The sequence below is a fragment of the Ascidia mentula genome, chromosome 2 (genome assembly GCF_947561715.1).
Source record: "Ascidia mentula chromosome 2, kaAscMent1.1, whole genome shotgun sequence".
Lineage (NCBI taxonomy): Eukaryota > Metazoa > Chordata > Ascidiacea > Phlebobranchia > Ascidiidae > Ascidia > Ascidia mentula.
Genome location: NC_138567.1, coordinates 16,633,091 through 16,653,297, shown reverse-complemented (window position 1 = coordinate 16,653,297; position 20,207 = coordinate 16,633,091). Strand labels below are relative to the sequence as shown.

Here is a 20,207-nt window from a genome sequence, read left to right as displayed (position 1 = left end):
CAGAATTTCTACAAGGAAACCACTTATAAATATTTTCAATTTGCGAGATATGTGAGATTAATCTACATTTAACTGCGTGTTATATTGTTTTGTGCTCAAACAACAACAGTTATTGCAGTTTTGTACAGAAAAGACGACCAACCTAATAAAAAACTTAGATATTATTGTGGTTTCTGAAACAAGAAAGACAGACGAAATAATAAACCAAAAAGGAACCTTAAAAGCTGAAGAATATCCATACAGGATTTGTGTATAGTTGTTGCGCCAAACAGTTACGAAAGAGTAGGAACACAAAGAGGAGAAAAACATTTCAAATGCACAATTTGCGAAAAATGTTTCAAAATTGCAACGGAAGTCAAAATCCACAGACGAACTCATACTGGAGAGAAACCCTACAAGTGCACGATTTGCGAAAAACTATTCGCTCGAAAAGGAAATCTAAGCACTCATCTTCGAATTCATTCTGGAGAGAAGCCTTTTCGGTGCGATATTTGCGAAAAATCTTTTAGATCAAAGTCCTAATGCAAATCTAAATCACCACCTTTTGCGTCTGTAAACACAAACACTTCATTCATGTAAGGTAGCTGTAACGATATATTGATTTGCAACGAACCGCCTAACTTTATCTTATGTCCTTTGTTAGTAACTACCAGAATCGTTCAAGGAAATTGTATAACAGTCATTCTAGATTTGACATGGCTACGTATTTCCAAAACGTTAACGTTTATTTAGTTTTTGAACTTGCTGAAGGAAATTAGTAGGAGAAATGCAAAAAAGGGACGGAAAATTGGTGTTTTTGACCGCACCGGGATTTGAACTCAGGATATCCTGGGCACGAATCCCGATCAGGTTTTTTTCTTGGTATATGGGTCGGGCGCTTGACCAATGCCGCCAATCACCCGCCACGGAAAATTGGTGTTACAATGCAAAAGCAAAAGCATTTGGGCAAGCGCGACATCTCGCTACCGTGTCTCCCCGACACATGACTGAATCCTTTTTTATTCACCGAGCAAAGACTCGAAGATCAAATAACTGGTAGTCGCAAGGCACATTAACACGCCACATTTTTCGTAAGTGATCAGACGTCACAAACTTGATCACTGAGCACTGAAGCCAGGCTTGGGAGCCGTAGGTAAAAATAATTCGCAGTAATTAACCTACGAAGTTCCAAATGCACTGGTAAGATTTAACAAGCGAAATATTTTACAGACCGCAGAATGCATTCATCACTCTTTAAAAACTGCGTGTCTATACAATGCATTGTGGGAGATTTGCGTGAACGGCCAAGGCGCAAGTTATATTTCACATTTGCAAATCCTTTTTAGCCCGCACCGACCGTCAAACATTGCCAACTCTGCTCAGTACAAAGCTTTTTCGTTTAACTAATTGGGATTTTTGAACACAAGCCTCATGTCGAACCTATCTGTATTGGTATACACGACCTTAACGAACAGTGTGGTTACTCACAAATTATAATAATCGTGTTAATTAATTTTTCGCTGTGATAATATTAACGTTATAGTGACCTCACATGGCAGTAAAAAAGTTCATTATATGACTCGTAAACACGAGCAATTCACTGTCACTCATTCATGTCCTCTGCTTGTCAAAGTAAACAACAGCGAATCTTAATCTACTTTATTATACCCTTGTTTGTGTATTACAACTTTTATGTGTTATGTTTTGTGTTAAAATAACATCAGGCTCAGATGTAACGGAAGGATGTTCGAGTTTTTTTACAGATATATGCAGATCCTTCTGCATTGATGGATGTTTCTTCCTATCGTTCTGGATCACTGATTGTAACGTGCTTTTTCAACGGATCGGCGGCGTTACACGCTACACAGCAGTTTTTGCCTTTAGCCCAGATGTGTTCAAAACGCGTCCCAAATTCTCCTAGGTAGTGGCTAAACCCGCAGAACACAACAGACGCTTGTATTCAATACAACGGAAATGACCAGCACAACATCAACGCGCCAGAACAGGAACGGTTTCTATAAACAAGAAAGAAATACAATTGTACATACGGTTTGCAAACATTCTACTACACCGATCTATCAGCGGGCCCAGGCTGCGAAATCACAATCACAAGCTGTTTCAATCAGATGCCGGCAAGACTTCCAAATGTCACACAGTTATCGGACATAAACACAGTTATCAGCAAAATAGAAGCCTTATTCAAATAGAATCATATGGCTAAAACACATGACAACAAATGCAACACAAGAACAAGCAAACCTAACCACGCGGTCTGCACGCGCATAGCTACTGCGCAGCCTTTGTTATGAGTGTTGCGCCAAACATAGAAATCACAACAATAACGAAAAGAACTAATAAACTTTATTTTGGGAATCTACACTGATGTTAAATTCAGTTTTAGTGCAATGTTTGTTTCGCTATTCAACATGTTATAATGCTGCCGTTAATTCAAGCTGAAGACAGATGGCCACTGTTCGACCTATTATGTCTTATTTAGTTGGGTAATAATAAAACAGTTACTGGGACAGGGTGTTCTTGTTGTCGACGAGTTCGCGTCAAAGGGATAGCGTTGCCGACGAGTTCGCGTCATAAATGATTTACTTTCTAGTTCGGAACAAGAAATATTGGAATCATCAAATTAAAGTCAACACAAAGGTGAGGTTAAAGTTATGACATCACACCCAAAATGGCGTCATGTGATGTCACTCAGCAAAGAAACGCACCATTCCCGTCTTTTCGGAGTACATAGTAATGTCGTTTCTGCTATACCCTATGGTCTTCCGTTAATTAGGGACAAATAAGCCTTTGGTTTGTGACGTCACAGTGACATATTTTTGTGTGATGTATAACCCTGTCCTGACCTTTAAGGTAACGTAATCTGTGGATTCTCCTATTTTTCAAACTATCCGATATCTGCAATAAAAGGCGCCTTCCCCTATCTAAACAATGCATTTTTTCGACGCGAGTCCCTTACGTGATGTCCTTTTCTCCTCAGCGCTAAAGGTTTACGATTTTTGGTCGCCTTTACTTTTCGTGCAGTTTTCTACATTTTTTAGTTGACGAAGAACCGTAAAACTTTGGATATGTGTTTTTTTGTGAATGTACCTTTAGTTTTACGCAAAGCTGCCATGGCCGTGGCATATGCGCTTTAAGAATTATCAATATGGTATAGGACAGGGGTGCACAACCTTTTTACTGTTGCCGGCCGCATCACACACACCACTGTGTGCTAACGGCCGCTACTTAATATACTGCTTTACCAACGATATACTCCTGATAATTACGACAAGTTGACGTGAGCAATATTAGAAAACAATGAAAATGATTCAATACATGAAAAATGTGCACTATTTATTATTTACATTTGCCAAATTACGTATATTACAATGTAATGAAGAGTCGAAAAGTATTTAATGGTTGCCTTGTTCTTGCATGCTAGGTTCACGTCTCCATCATAAAATAATCCACTTCCCATTTGGGATTAAACGCCCTTTTCTCTTGTTTTAACAGCCTTTTGCGTTTCAGCGACATGACTGAGTGATTCCACTGTTTAGCTTTTTAACAACTGTACATGCGTACATGACAATTTAGCGACATGCTATTAATGTTTTTGATGTCACCATCCGTATTGTTGCGCTTTGTCTCGCCTGTTTTTTAAAAGTTAGGGTGGCTGCACCAGTTACTACTCGCTACAGCGAACGAATGTGTATGGAAATGGGCCTAATTAAAAGCTTAACTCTTGACACCGCTGGAAAAACAAGTTTCAGAAGCAACGACGGCCGCCAATGCATATATTTTGATATAAATGAGCACGGCCGCAAAAAATAGCGTCCGCGGCCGCAGGTTGTGCACCGCTGGTATAGGACATTAACTGGTGCAGTCAAAAAATTATGTGATTTAATGACGGAGATTATTGGATTAATCCTAACAATGGCGATGACAAATTTTTTAGAAGAATGAAATAATATATAGTCTGGTTTTGTGCACACAGCGGTATACTTGAAATCGTATCGTGGCATATGTGTGTGTGGCACGAACTGAAGTCTATGAATGTTCCAGTACGTAACATGGTGAAAACAAGGCAAAATTTATTAGAGCTAAATGCAAAAATACACCTTTACACAAATTTGAACAACTTATTTATGTAGATAATAAAGTAATGGGGACGACTCCGTTCGTGATAAAATCTCTTTGTTCGATCGATCCTCAGGATTCCTGACAATTTAATTTATTTCCACGACTTTTTTTTAGTGTGAATAAGGAGGTGTCTGTTTCGATTGCTTATAATGCTGAACATTTTTGAACAAAATGTGCACTTGTATGGTTTCTCTCCAGTATGTGTTCGTGAATGGATTTTGACTTCATACTTAGTTTTGAAACATTTTTCACAAATATCGCACCGAAAAAGTTTCTCTCCAGTATGAATTCGAACATGTCTGTCTCGGTTGCCAACACTGCTAAATCCTCTTGAACAAATTGTGCACTTGTAAGGTTTCTCTCCAGTATGAATTCGAACGTGTCTGTCTCGGTTGCCAACACTGCTAAATCCTCTTGAACAAATTGTGCACTTATAAGGTTTCTCTCCAGTATGAATTAGAAGGTGTTTGTTTCTATTAGCTATAATGCTGAATACTTTTGAACAAATTGTGCACTTGTGAGGTTTCTCTCCAGTATGAGTTCGTACGTGTGCGTTTCGACTCCAAATATGGCTGAACAATTTTTCGCAAAATGTGCACTTGTATGGTTGCTCTCCAGTATGAATTCGTTCATGTTTTTTGACCTCAGACTTTCTTCGAAAACATTTTTCGCAAATATCGCACCGAAAAGGCTTCTCTCCAGTATGAATTCGAAGATGAGTGCTTAGATGTCCTTTTCGAGGGAATGATTTTTCGCAAATTGTGCACTTGTAGGGTTTTTCTCCAGTATGAGTTCGTCTGTGGCTTTTGAATTCCGTAGAAGTTCTGAAACATTTTTCGCAGAATTTGCACCGAAAAGGCTTCTCTCCAGTATGAATTCTACCGTGCCTATTTCGGTTGCCTGCATTGCTAAATCCTTTTGAACAAAATGTGCACTTGTATGGTTTCTCACCAGTATGAGTTCGACTGTGGATTTTAACTTTTGAAGCAGTCCGGAAACATTTTTCGCAAACTGTGCACTTGTAGGGTTTTTCTCCAGTATGAGTTCGTCTGTGGATTTTGATTTCCGTAGAAGTTCTGAAACGTTTTTCGCAAATTGTGCACCGAAAAGGTTTTTCTCCAGTATGAATCAGAAGGTGCCGGTTTCGATTAGATATAATGCTGAATCCTTTTGAACAAAATTTGCACTTGTAAGGTTTCACTCCAGTATGAGTTCGACTGTGGATTTTGACTTCCGTAGCATTTCTGAAACATTTTTCGCAAATTGTGCACTTGTAGGGTTTCTCTCCAGTATGAGTTCGTCTGTGGATTTTGACTTCCGTAGCAGTTTTGAAACATTTTTCGCAAATTGAGCATTTGAAATGTTTTTCTCCTCTTTGTGTTCGTACTATTTCGTCTTGATGACTTTTCATGACTAACTGTTTGGCGCAACAACTATACACAAACCCTGTATAAATATTCTTCAGCTTTTTTGGTTCGTTTTTCGTTTATTGTTTTGTCGGTCTTGTTTCAGAAACCAATATAACAATATTTCACGCAGTTGAATGTAGACTAATCTCAAATGTCTCGCAAATTGAAAATATATAGCCTACAAATGGTTTTCTTGCAGAAATTCTGTGTTGCCTCAGGAACCAAGTAAATTGTATTCTGTTCAACAAGTTTGATACTTACAGCTGATTTCCTTTCGTTCACGCAGTTGAGTGAACCGTTTTCACACAGTTTGACGTTCTGTTTGCCCACAATCGTTGCTGCTATGCTGGACAGGAAATTATCAATCGTGTCAGATTATTGTGTAAGCTGCAGCCAGATGGCCACTGTTTCGACCTAAAAGGTCTCATTAGTGCAGCTGGTGTGACTATCAGACGACTTTGTGTCTGATTATGTTGTGCAGTAATGCATGCACAAATACTAAACTGTTTTTTGCTTTTTGATGTTTTTCCTGAAAAGTCATTTTGTAACAATAATTTATATTTGCACTTTACTCAATGTCAACATACCACAAACTAACAGCAAATGTGAGCAACTTATTACGGTTGGGTATGCAAGGCATAATATAATAATGACCTACGACTGACTCGAATGGCAATGTCCATATAATTTTGCTTGTCGTTTATTTAAGCGATGACATTAATTTGTCTTTTCGTTGTTTTTTGTTGTTTTGCGCAGAAACTTCATACAAACAAACAGGAAACAAAACAACTTTGTTTAAAGTTAAATTGTCATATTTATTACCTTGTGATTGATATATTGATTACACTTACACAAATTCAACTCAGTTTATCCGCAAAACTAAATTAAAAGTACACTCAAAAACTGTATGAGTCGTGTGTTTTTCGTGAGCGATACCGGGAAAGTTATTTGTATGTAAGCCAGAATACCACAATAGTCAGGTATGGAATAAACTGTGATTGTGGGGAAGATCTTATATATTTCATTTTTTTATTGTAGTTAAACGACATTGAAACGTCATTGAACCAAAAAGCAATTGCAATTTCTGACGTCACGCTTTTGCATAGGTTGTCAAATAAACTTTGCTGGGCAGGAAACTATTAATCCATCAGCATTTGGCTGAACATTTTTTTACAAAATGTGCACTTGTAGGGTTTTTCTCCAGTATGAGTTCGACTGTGAATTTTGACTTCCGTAGAAGTTTTGAAACATTTTTCGCAAATTGAGCATTTGAAATGTCTTGATCACTTTTCATGACCAACTGTTTGGTGCAACAACTATACACAAATCCTGTATAAATATTCCGCTGCTTTTTTGGGCCCTTTTTGGTTTATTGTTTTGTCTGTCTTTCTTGTTTCAGAAACCACAGTAATGTTTAAGTTTTTTATTAGGTTTGTCGTCTTTTCTGTACAAAACTGCAATAACTGTGGTTGTTTGAGCACAAAACAATATAACACGCAGTTAAATGTAGATTAATCTCACATATCTCGCAAATTAAAAGTATTTTTAAGTCGTTTTCTTGTAGAAATTCTGTGTTGCCTCAGGAACCAAGTAAATTGTTTTCTGTTCAACAAGTTTGTTACTTACAGCTGATTTGCTTTCGTTCAATCAGTTGAGTGAACTCTTTTCACACTGTTTGATGTTCTGTTTGCCCACAATCGTTGCTGCTGTGCTGAATAGGAATTTTAATAAACTATCAGCAAATGTGTGCAACTTATTACGGTTGGGTATGCGTTGCACTCTAGTTTAGGGGTTGTTATGGTTATTTGAAGCAAGACATCACTGATTAACCGCTTTCATGAATGATTTTTTTGGGCCCATTCATTAATCGACATGACCTTAATGCAAATCTAAATCACCACCTTTTACGTCTGTAAACACAAACATTTCCTTTATGTAAGGTAGCTGTAACGATATATTGATTTGCAACGAACCGCCTGACTTTACCTCATGTCCTTTGTTAGTTACTACCATAATCGTTCAGGGAAATTGTCTAACAGTCAGTCTAGATTTGACATGGCTACGTATTTCCAAAACGTTGACGTTTATTTAATTTTTGAACTTGCTGAAGGAAAATAGTAGGAGAAATGCAAAAAAAGGGCGGGAAATTGGTGTTACAATGCAAAAGCATTTGGGCAAGCGCGACATCTCGCGACCGTGTCCCCTCGACACACGACTGAATTCTTTTTTTTTCACCGAGCAAAGATTCGAAGAGCATATAATTGGTAGTCGCAACGCACATTAACACGCCACATTTTTCGCAAGTGATCAGACGTCACAAACTTGATCGCTGAGCACTAAAGCCAGGCTTGGGAGCCGTAGGTAAAAAAATTCGCAGTGATTAACCTACGAAGCTCTATATGTACTGGTAAGATTTAACAAGCGAATTGTTTTACAGACCGCAGAATGCATTCATCACCCTTTAAAAACTGCGTGTCTATACAATGCATTATGGGAGATTGCCGTATACGGCCACGGCACAAGTTATATTTCACATTTGCAAATCCTTTTTAGCCCGCACCGACCGTCAAACATTGCCAACTCTGCTCAGTACAAAGCTTGTTCGTTTAACTAATTGGGATTTTTGAACACAAGCCTCATGTCGAACCTATCTGTATTGGGAACACGACCTTAACGAACAGTGTGGTTACTCACAAATTATAATAATCGTGTTAATTAATTTTCGCTGTGATAATATTAACGTTATATTAACCTCACATGGCAGTAAAAAAGTCCATTATATGACTCGTAAACACGAGCAATTCACTGTCACTCATTCATGTCCTCTGCTTGTCAAAGTAAACAACAGCGAATCTTAATCTACTTTATTATACCCTTGTTTGTGTATTACAACTTTTATGTGTTATGTTTTGTGTTAAAATAACATTAGGCTCAGATGTAACGGAAGGATGTTCGAGTTTTTTTACAGATATATGCAGATCCTTCTGCATTGATGTATGTTTCTTCCTATCGTTTTGGATCACTGATTGTAACGTGCTTTTTCAACGGATCGGCGGCGTTACACGCTACACAGCAGTTTTTGCCTTTAGCCCAGATGTGTTCAAAACGCGTCCCAAATTCTCCTAGGTAGTGGCCAAGCACAACAGACGCTTGTATTCAATACAACGGAAATGACCAGCACAACATCAACGCGCCAGAACAGGAACGGTTTCTATAAACAAAAAGAAGCACAATTGTACATACGCTTTGCAAACATTCTAGTACACTCACCAAACTGGTTTTGCGACCGATCTATCAGCGGGCCCAGGCTGCCCGTTGCGAAATCACAATCACAAGCTGTTTCAATCAGATGCCGGCAAGACTTCCAAATGTCACACAGTTATCGGACATAAACACAGTTATCAGCAAAATATAAACCTTATTCAAATAGAATCAAATGGCTAAAACACATGACAACAAATGCAACATAAGAACAAGCAAACATAACCACGCGGTCTGCACGCGCACAGCTACTGCGCAGCCTTTGTTATGAGTGTTGCGCCAAACATAGAAATCACAACAATATCGAAAAGAACTAATAAACTTTGGTTTGGGAATCTACACTGATGTTAAATTCAGTTTTAGTGCAATGTTTGTTTCGCTATTCAACATGTTTCAATGCTGCCGTTGCTTACAGCATTTGGATTATACCATTTTTTCCCTTCAATTGAGAAACTTATGCACAGATATGTAAAATAGAGCAAATGCCCAAAGAAGAATAAATAAAATCACAGGAAGAAAAGTTCTTGTGATTTTTTTATTTCCGCATTTCTCAAGTTCTTACGTACAAACGATATTTTAGGGAAATATACTGATATAAGAACTTTAAACATTCCATTTGGCACCTTGGTCATAACAGATTATATATTTCCTGTTAAGGGGATGACATTTAACATCTACACCGTTACAGCAAAACTTTAAGTCCACAAACACCAAGATATCACAAGTAATACAAAACATCATAATTTCTGCCCGAAATGCCTACACTTGGGGAACTACTCCAAATTTACGACAGGTTAATCTGTTAAACGACTCGATGACAAATTTAGAAGAATAAAATAATATATAGTCTGGTGTTGTGCATACCGCGGTACACATGAAAGAACTTAAGTCTACGAATGTTCCAGTACGTAACATGGTGAAAACAAGACAAAATTTATTAGAGCTAAATGCAAAAATACACCTTTACACAAATTTGAACAACTTATTTATGTGGATGATAAAGTAATGGGGGCGTCTCCGTTCGTGATAAAATCTCTTTGTTCGATCGATCCTCAGGATTCCTGACAATTTAATTTATTTCCACGACTTATTTTTAGTGTGAATAAGGAGGTGTCTGTTTCGATTGCTCGCACTGCCGAAACGTTGTGAACAAAATGTGCACTTGTATGGTTTCTCTCCAGTATGAGTTCGTCTATGGATTTTGACCTCATACTTCGTTATGAAACATTTTTCACAAATGTCGCACCGAAAAGGCTTCTCTCCAGTATGAATTCGAACGTGTCTGTCTCGGTTGCCTGCATTGCTAAATCCTCTTGAACAAATTGTGCACTTGTAAGGTTTCTCTCCAGTATGAATTAGAAGGTGTTTGTTTCTATTAGTTATAATGCTGAATACTTTTGAACAAATTGTGCACTTGTAAGGTTTCTCTCCAGTATGAGTTCGTACGTGTGCGTTTCGACTCCAAATTTGGCTGAACAATTTTTCGCAAAATGTGCACTTGTATGGTTTCTCTCCAGTATGTGATCGTCTATGGGTTTTGACCTCAGACTTTGTTCCAAAAGATTTTTCGCAAATATCGCACCGAAAAGGCTTCTCTCCAGTATGAATTCGAAGATGAGTGCTTAGATATCCTTTTCGAGCGAATGATTTTTCGCAAATTGAGCACTTGTAGGGTTTTTCTCCAGTATGAGTTTGACGGTGGCTTTTGACTTCCGCAGAAGTTCTGAAACATTTTTCGCAAATATCGCACCGAAACGATTTCTCTCCAGTGTGAATTCTACCGTGCCTATTTCGGTTGCCTGCATTGCTAAATCCTTTTGAACAAAATGTGCACTTGTAGGGTTTCTCTCCAGTATGAGTTCGACTGTGGATTTTCACTTTTGAAGCAGTCCTGAAACATTTTTCGCAAACTGTGCAGTTGTATGGTTTCTCTCCAGTATGAGTTCGTCTGTGGATTTTTACTTCCGTAGCAGTTCTGAAACATTTTTCGCAAACTGCGCACTTGTAGGGTTTTTCTCCAGTATGAATCAGAAGGTGCTGGTTTCGATGAGCTATAATGCGGAATACTTTTTCGCAAATCGTGCACTTGTAGGGTTTCTCTCCAGTATGAGTCCGACTGTGGATTTTGACTGCCGTAGTAGTTCTGAAACATTTTTCGCAAATCGTGCACTTGTAGGGTTTTTCTCCAGTATGAGTTCGACTGTGGATTTTGACTTCCGAAGCAGTTCTGAAACACTTTTCGCAAATTGTGCACTTGTAGGGTTTTTCTCCAGTATGAGTTCGACTGTGGATTTTGACTTCCGTAGCAATTCTGAAACACTTTTTGCAATTTGTGCATTTGTAAGGTTTTTCTCCGGTATGAGTTCGTCTGTGGATTTTGATTTCCGTAGAAGTTCTGAAACGTTTTTCGCAAAATGTGCACCGAAAAGTTTTTTCTCCAGTATGAATCAGAAGGTGCCGGTTTCGATTAGATATATTGCTGAATCCTTTTGAACAAAATTTGCACTTGTAAGGTTTTTCTCCAGTATGAGTTCGAGTGTGGATTTTGACTTCCGTAGCAGTTTTGAAACATTTTTCGCAAATTGTGCATTTGAAATGTTTTTCTCCTCTTTGTGTCTGTACTCTTTCGTCTTGATCAATTTTCATGACCAACTGTTTGGCGCAACAACTATACACAAACCCTGTATGAATATTCTGCTGCTCGTTTGAGTTCCTTTTTGGTTGATTGTTTTGTCTGTCTTTCTTGTTTCAGAAACCAATATAACTATATGACTATATAACCCGCGGTTGAATGTAGATTAATCTCACATGTCTCGAAAATATTTTTTAATGGTTTTCTTGTAGAAATTCTGTGTTGCCTGAACCAAGTAAATTGTATTCTGTTCAACAAGTTTGTTACTTACAGCTGATTTCCTTTCGTTCACGCAGTTGAGTGAACTCTTTTCACACAGTTTGACGTTCTGTTTGCCCACAATCGTTGCTGGTATGTTGGACAGGAAATTATCAATCGTGTTGATCATTGTGTAAGCTGCAGACAGATGGCCACTGTTTCGACCTAAAAGGTCTCATCAGTGCAGCTGGTGTGACTATCAGACGACTTTGTGTCTGATTATGTTGCGCAGTAATGCATGCACAAATACTAAACTGTTTTTTGCTTTTTAATGTTTTTCCTGAAATGTCATTTTGTAATAATAATTTATATTTGCACTTTACTCAATGTCAACATACCACAAACTAACAGCAAATGTGAGCAACTTATTTCGGTTGGTTATGCAAGGCATAATATAATAATGTCCTACAACTGACTCGAATAGCAATGTCCATAGAATTTTACATTTCGTTTATTTAAGCGATGACAGTAATTGCATTTCGTTGTTTTATGTTGCTTTGCGCCAAAACTTCATACAAACAAATAGGAAACAAAACAACTTTGATAAGTCAAAGTGTCATATTGATTACCTTGTGATTGATATATTGATTACACTTACACAAATTTAACTCAGTTTATCCGCAAAACTAAATTAAAAGTACAAATATAAAGGGCCTGCGCTGTGGGGCGATCCTGCCTTGTTATTACTTTATTTACTTCTGCGTTGTCTAATTACGGTGGTGGAGATCCCCTACGTGTGTAAAGGTCGCCTGGCAATTTGTGCACTTGCGCATCAGTGTACCGTGGTCATAATATATACTACATTGAATAACTTAGCTTTCGTAGCTCAATTGGTAGAGCGTTTTGCCTGATGTGCCCAGGGTCGCGAGTTTAAACCTCACCGTAACATGTTTTTTAAGACCTCGTTTCTATTTGTCAGGAAAAGTGACTGATCCAGCTAGGTTGTAATGCTTTGGCCTGTGATCCTCATGAAGTAACAAGCAATTACAAGATGTGACGTCATGCCTTTGCATGGGTTGTTAAGTAAACTTTGCTAGCCAGGAAATTGTTAATCCATCAGAACTCGTGCAGGCGATCCCAATGCGTTACGCAATAAAAAAAACAGAGACCAACAGTGTTTAGTTGAAAAGTTCTTATTTGCCTCTCATATATATTTCGTTAAAAGTGAAACAAAGTAATTGGTTACGTTACCATGTGAAGTTCAACGTGGAAACGTGGGATTACGTGTATTTTGGTCTGTGGTTTTTGAAATGTCTCAAAAATAGTGTCCAATAAATAGGTCTGTATTAGTAATTATAATTTGGATAAGGTTTTGTGACATACGTATTTTTTATGTGGTTCCTTCATATGCTGTTACTGGATTGTGAAAGTCGAAAGGAAATATTACTTTGACAATTTGTTTCGAAACACACAAGGTTTCGAATGTTTCGAGGTAGTGAAAAAGTACAGCTTGGTCGACATTATCATTATATGCTGTGGGTATTTCACTTTGTAAAAACCAGTTTTCAAATTTACCGGTTTTCGACCAAGTAATGAAATTTATTCTGTAGTTGCAGTATCGTTCACCTACTCACAGTAAGGTTACATCTATACTTTAAATTTTGTACAATTTGGGCGTTCTGGATTTTCTGAATTAATACCATAAAATTCAAAGGCTATACGCACCCAAGGCAGAGTGTAAGGCTTGGTTTGCCCAGGGTCGTGAGTTCAAAACTTACCAGGAGCTTGATTTTTCAGATCTCGCTCCGACGAGAACTAAGGTCGTTAAAGGGCCTGCGCGGTGTTGCGATCCGGCCTTGCTATGCGAATGCATGGTATTACTTCTAAAGGCCATTAAGTTAACAAATCTATTTAAACTCGTAAATTAAGTTTCATAGAATGTACTCATGCACTAATAATACCTATATGTTCTTAAGCTTAGAAAGATCGGAAGCAGCTACATGGTGCCTAAATCACTAAAAATGACATAAAGAACTTCGTGTAAATTTCCTTTCGAAATAAAACTTGTCCTCTACACCTGATGGTTTCCAGCATAATATTGCTGCTAGTCATTTGGACTTAATAAAGTCACGGCACGTAAACTGGCTTACAGCGTGGCATGTGATACAGCAGTTTCGCCAAAAAAAGAAATGGGAAAAAAGCTAAAAAGAACAGAAAAAAATTAACTTTAAAAGCCGGGCACAACAACAAAATAACTGTTTTTCTCTGAAAGAAATTTGAAACCTCACTAAAATTTCATATTTTTCATAAAATATCCGTTTTGATGACAGCTATTTTGTTTCGAGGATTTGCTCGAATCTAGTAAAAATAAACGATCATTTAACGGCAAAAGAACAAACTTGTTTATGAACACAGGATATCATTTCAAAACCTGATTATTTTAGTACAGAATGCATCCATTTCAAATGAAGTGTGTCATTCTAAGTTTTTTTTTGCAAAAAGTTGATATTACTAACAATAAAAAAGTTGTTTAATAAAAGAGACAATTGTTGAATATTTTGCCGAAAAAACCTGCACGGATCCTTTTTGTATTGTAAATCAGGTTACCATCTCCCCCAAAGTAGGGTCCCGTTTTAACGAATGGGTTTTGCCAGACCAAATTCGCCAGTTTTTAACGCCGGTATTTTTCCAATTTCCCAAATGACTTCTTTTAAATCTGGTGTAGTAAGCTGTAAAATTACAAATGCAATGTATGCTGAAGAACAAAATAAAGTGCTCAAAATTCGTTTAGCAAAAAATTTTCAGAATCGCTTATGTAGGTGGCCATAAACAATAGTCTTTCAACATTTCGATATTAAGGTAAGTCACGGCTACAAAGGAACTAGTACAATACTACAAAATAACCGGTGCAAACGTTGACAACTGAAATACCAATCATCGCAAAGAAACTAGATTGGTACAATACCCTATTTGTATTTTGCATTTATAATTTTAAAATTTGAGAATTTAGAAATTACCACTTTACAGACAATTTTTGCCTGATTAGTACCACAATTTTTTTATCATTTAACGTTTAGTTGTAAACGACTTGTAGTTTTATTTTTTGCTCATTTTGTTTGCATATCTTTATATTCACTTTACCTCAGTATTCACTTTGATTTGCAAATATTTTTGTTGTTTATTTCCCACTTTCATTCTATGTATTATCCTCATTTAAGGTTTATTGTTATACGCCCAAGTACCAGCTGAATGACGGCGGGCGAAGTCAGTGGCAAAACCATGCAGATCTCATATGATGGCGGTTGTTTGTTGGAGGATTTTTGATACGCTGATGTATTCTTATGTGTAGAGACATTTGAGACTCTGCGATTAGTGTCCTTCCTTTTAAATATAATAGTAACCCCTTGTGCGGTCCTGGGTTTTACCTATGGGCGGTTAGTGCAGGGTAACTTGGACGTTTTCCCAAGTTGAGGTTGGCGACCCTGCGCAAAATCGCAGTTCGGTTTGGGAAAGCTGTTTGTTTAGACTGTTATCATATTATGTTGGTTTTGCTGCCAGGCATGTTATATATATAGGCATATTTTTCCAGTATGAGTTCGTCTGGATTTTGACTTCCGTAGCATTTCTTAAACATTTTTCGCAATTATTGCACCGAAATGACTTCTCTCTAGTGTGAATTCTAACATGCCTCTTTCGGCTGCATACACTGCTAAATCCTTTTGAACAAAATGTGCACTTGTAGGGTTTCTCTCCTGTATGAGTTCGACTGTGGATTTTGACTTCCGTAGAAGTTCTGAAACATTTTTCGCAAATTGTGCATTTAAAATGTTTTTCTCCACTTGGTGTTCGTACTCTTTCGTCTTGATCACTTCTCATGACTAACTGTTTGGTGCAACAACTATCCACAAACCCCGTATGAATATGCCGCTGCTCTTTTGGGTTCCTTTTTGGTTTAATGTTTTATCTGGATTCCTTGTTTCAGAAACCACAATAATATGTAAGTTTTTGTTAGGTTGGTCGTCTTTTCTGCATTAAACTTTAATAACTTTTGTTGTTTGTGCACAAAACAACATGACACGCAGTTAAATGTAAATTAATCTCACATATATCGCAAATTGAAAATATTTATAATTGGTTTCTTTTTTAAATTCTGTGTTGCCTCATGAACCAAGTAAATTGTATTCTGTTCAACAAGTTTGTTACTCACAGCTGATTTCGTTTCGTTCACGCAGTTTCGTGAACTCTTTTCACACAGTTTGACGTTCTGTTTGCCCACAGGAAATTATCAATTGTGTCGGATTGTCTTGCGCAGTAATGCATGAAGAAATAGTAAATTGTTTTGTGCTTTTTGATATTTTATTTCACTTGTAAGCGATGACAGTAATTGCATCTTCGTTGATTTGTGTTGTTTTGCACATAAACTTCATACAAACAAATACGAAACAAAACAACTTTGATATTAGTGAAAGCATCATATTTAATACCTTGTGATTGATATATTGATTACACTTACACAAATTCAGCTCAGTTTATCTGCAAAACTAAGTTAAATGTACACTCGTAAACTGTATGAGTCGTGTGTTTTTCGTGAGCGATACCGGGAAAGTTATTTGTATGTAAGCCAGAATACCACAGTAATCCTGTATGGAATAAACTGTGATTGTGGGGAAGATCTCATCTTTTTCATTTTTTTATATTGTTGGTAAACGACATTGAAACGTCATTGAAGTAAAGACCAATTACAAGATATGACGTCACGCATTTGCATGGGTTGTTAAATAAACTTTGCTGGCCAGGAAATTGTTAATCCATCAGCACTCGTACAGGCGAGCCCAATGTGCTACGTAACAAAAGGGGCGCAACAGCTAAAACACAACTGGACAACATCGATCACGGGTCAAGTAGGGTCCCGTTTTAACGAATGGGTTTTGCCAGACCAAATTCGCCAGTTTTTAACGCCGGTATTTTTCCAATTTCCCAAATGACTTCTTTTAAAGCTGGTGTAGTAAACTCTAAATTTACAAATGCAATGTACGCTGGAGAACAAAATAAGTGCTCAAAATTCGTTTAGCAAAAAATTTTCAGAATCGCTTATGTAGGTGGCCATAAACAATAGTCTTTCAACATTTCGATATTAAGGTAAGTCACGGCTACAAAGGAACTAGTACAATACTACAAAATAACCGGTGTAAACGTTGACAACTGAAATACCAATCATCGCAAAGAAACTAGATTGGTACAATACCCTATTTGTATTTTGCATTTATAATTTTAAAATTTGAGAATTTAGAAATTACCACTTTACAGACAATTTTTGCCTGATTAGTACCACAATTTTTTTATCATTTAACGTTTAGTTGTAAACGACTTGTAGTTTTATTTTTTGCTCATTTTGTTTGCATATCTTTATATTCACTTTACCTCAGTATTCACTTTGATTTACAAATATTTTTGTAGTTTATTTCCCACTTTCATTCTATGTATTATCCTCATTTAAGGTTTATTGTTATACGCCCAAGTACCAGCTGAATGACGGCGGGCGAAGTCAGTGGCAAAACCATGCAGATCTCATATGATGGCGGTTGTTTGTTGGAGGATTTTTGATACGCTGATGTATTCTTGTGTGTAGAGACATTTAAGACTCTGCGATTAGTGTCCTTCCTTTTAAATATAATAGTAACCCCTTGTGCGGTCCTGGGTTTTACGTATGGGCGGTTAGTGTATGGTAACCTGGACGTTTTCCTAAGTTGAGGTTGGCGACCCTGCGTAAAATCGCAGTTCGGTTTGGGAAAGCTGTTTGTTTAGACTGTTATCATATTATGTTGGTTTTGCTGCCAGGCATGTTATATATATAGGCATATTTCTCCAGTATGAGTTCGTCTGTGGATTTTGACTTCCGTAGCATTTCTTAAACATTTTTCGCAATTATTGCACCGAAATGACTTCTCTCTAGTGTGAATTCTAACATGCCTCTTTCGGCTGCATACACTGCTAAATCCTTTTGAACAAAATGTGCACTTGTAGGGTTTCTCTCCTGTATGAGTTCGACTGTGGATTTTGACTTCCGTAGAAGTTCTGAAACATTTTTCGCAAATTGTGCATTTGAAATGATTTTCTCCACTTGGTGTTCGTACTCTTTCGTCTTGATTACTTTTCATGACTAACTGTTTGGTGCAACAACTATCCACAAACCCCGTATGAATATGCCGCTGCTCTTTTGGGTTCCTTTTTGGTTTAATGTTTTATCTGGATTCCTTGTTTCAGAAACCACAATATTATGTAAGTTTTTGTTAGGTTGGTCGTCTTTTCTGCATTAAACTGTAATAACTGTTGTTGTTTGAGCACAAAACAATATAACACGCAGTTGAATGTAGATTAATCTCACATATCTCGCAAATTGAATATATTTATAAGTCGTTTCCTTTCAGAAATCTTTGTTGCCTCAGGAACCAAGTAAATTGTATTCTGTTCAACAAGCTTGGTACTCACAGCTGATTTTCTTTCGTTCACGCAGTTGAGTGAACTTTTTCACACAGTTTGACTTTCTGTTTGCCCACAATCGTTGCTGCTATGCTGGACAGGAAATTATTAATTGTGTCTGGTTATGTTGCGCAGTAATGTATGCACAAACTGTATGAGTCGTGTGTTTTTCGTGAGCGATGCCGGGAAAGTTATTTGTATGTAAGCCAGAATACCACAATAATCAGGTTTGGAATAAACTGTGATTATGGGGAAGATCTCATATATTTCATTTTTTATTGTAGTTAAACGACATTGTAACGTCGTAAGCAAAAAGCAATCGCAATTTGTGACGTCACGCTTTTGCAGAGGTTGTTAAATAAACTTTGCTGGCCAGGAAATTGTTAATCCATCAGCACTCATACAGGCGAGCCCAATGTGTTACTCCATGAGTAAAACATTCACGTTTTTGAAATAAAAATTCCTTATTTGCCACTCATATACATTTCGTTAACATTGAAATAAACAATTGGTCGCGTTACCATGTAAATGTTTATTGTGGAAAGCGCTATTTAAATATGTGCAGATGTTTTTTTATCCGAATTAGATCAAAATTCATCTGCCCATGTAAAGGGCTTACGTTATCTATTACGTAATTATATTTCTATCTATTACGTAGGTTCTCAACCTGGGCAAAATAATAAATGCATTTTGCTCCAGTTTTAAGCACAATGTAAGAAAACAACAAAGCGCTACCACATCATACTTTATGAGAACATTAGATGAAATGTTGTCTTACGGCAGGATTACTCGGTTCAAGTACAAATTTCACTTGGATTTTTCATTATTCTGTCAGAAACTATTGCGTAAAGAGGATATATGGAAGTATTATTTCTTCAGGAACTTTACACAAAATTCTTCGTGAAATTCAAATCTGAAGTTCTTCTGATAAAAAACAACAAATACACACTTTTTGTTGAAACAGATTGTATTTTGTGACGTTTCGTCTGTGCGAACGACTAGAATTCATCAGAGAATAAAACAAACACAGTAGAGAACCAAAAGGCAAGTAATTTAGCGACGTAAAAGTACAAAGGGGCGCAACAGCTAAAACAAAGCTGGACATAAATCAATTACGGTTCAAACGGCCAAACATGGGAAACAAGAGTCAAGAATGGTTACGGGCGAAATTGCGGAACACGGGCGAAAGCACTTTTCTATCAATACGATTTAACACGTCAGGATTATAAAATAATTTTCCACGACCAACCGTTTGCCAAAATTGTTTCTTGTTTCAATTCTTTTGCTTCCTTATAATTAATACGGTGGTCAGTTTCAAGCATGTGGGCACATAGAGTAGAGTTATTGGGTTCCATATTGGCTACGGCTGCTTAATAAGGTACGTCAAAATAGATTTAGCCAATGTAAACTGTGTTGCAATCAAGGTAAGGCATTTAGTAAACCGCCAGTCATTTAAGGCATGGAATCACAGTATTTTGATTTGGGAGGCATGTTTTGTAAAATACATAACGGTTTCGTCGCCACTTTTACTTCAGTGGGGTTAAGTATTCTTGAAATCCGCTCAGAAACTCTTTGTACATATGGTATGTTAGTAAATGCTGTGTATGTTTATGTGGGGTGTGCGACTTAGGTTAGTGTGGAACTTGTTTAGTTTTAAGACGTTGCGAATGTATTTGCTTTCAACTCTCCGAGTGTGTGGATCGCCAATATGTGTAATCGTTCTGTATATAAGGTTCTGGCCACAGTGTGTTTTTGATGTTTCGGATAGAGTGAGGTGTATTGTAAGTAGCGGTTTGTGTGTGCAGGCTTGAAAAAATTGAGGTGGTGAATTTCCCGTGTGGTTGTGCAGTGACATTTACGTCCAAGAATGATAAATGCTGGTCTTGTGGTGTGTCTCTAAAACTTAATTGTGGGTTCGAAATGGTTCGACATGATTATGATACCCTGTGACCTCGTCTTTCGCTATGATGACGTACGTGTCATCGACATAGGGAGCATAGGAGTCCCAGTGTTTTTTGTCTGCTGCCTTGGATATGTTGATGTCACTCTTTAAATTCTTGTAGCCTCCGATTCTTCCCATTCAAGGTGGTAATTTGGCTTTTTTAAATTTA

At 37.3% G+C, this 20,207-nt stretch overlaps 3 protein-coding genes across 4 annotated transcripts in view; all 3 read right to left on the bottom strand.

Annotated features, from left to right (window-relative positions):
* LOC145890420 (protein NLRC5-like) overlaps window positions 1-20,207 on the bottom strand; it is a 327,828-nt gene that overhangs the window by 265,104 nt on the left and 42,517 nt on the right. The gene's annotated exons all lie outside the window — the stretch shown is intronic.
* Window positions 4,071-7,538, bottom strand: LOC145888980 (uncharacterized). The gene is made up of 3 exons (XM_082979850.1): window positions 7,499-7,538; window positions 4,412-5,283; window positions 4,071-4,076 (listed from the first exon to the last, which is right to left on the bottom strand). The coding sequence occupies exons 1-3, from the start codon at window positions 7,536-7,538 to the stop codon at window positions 4,071-4,073; spliced, it is 918 nt and encodes a 305-aa protein (XP_082835976.1).
* LOC145888977 (uncharacterized) lies at window positions 9,724-20,176 on the bottom strand. The gene is made up of 4 exons (XM_082979844.1): window positions 20,040-20,176; window positions 10,825-10,929; window positions 10,233-10,509; window positions 9,724-9,729 (listed from the first exon to the last, which is right to left on the bottom strand). Exons 1-4 carry the CDS (start codon window positions 20,174-20,176, stop codon window positions 9,724-9,726), a joined length of 525 nt encoding a protein of 174 aa, XP_082835970.1.

Coding starts and splice junctions, on each gene's coding strand:
- LOC145888977 (XM_082979844.1), bottom strand. CDS start 20,176: ATGGGAAGAATCGGAGGCTACAAGAATTTAAAGAGTGACATCAACATA. Junction 10,930..20,039: donor GCGAAAGACGAGGTCACAGG/GTATCATAATCA, acceptor AAAATGTTTCAG/AACTACTACGGCAGTCAAAA. Junction 10,510..10,824: donor ATTATAGCTCATCGAAACCA/GCACCTTCTGAT, acceptor AAAATGTTTCAG/AACTTCTGCGGAAGTCAAAA.
- LOC145888980 (XM_082979850.1), bottom strand. CDS start 7,538: ATGGTAGTAACTAACAAAGGACATGAGGTAAAGTCAGGCG. Junction 5,284..7,498: donor ACATGAGGTAAAGTCAGGCG/GTTCGTTGCAAA, acceptor TTTGTTCAAAAG/GATTCAGCATTATATCTAAT.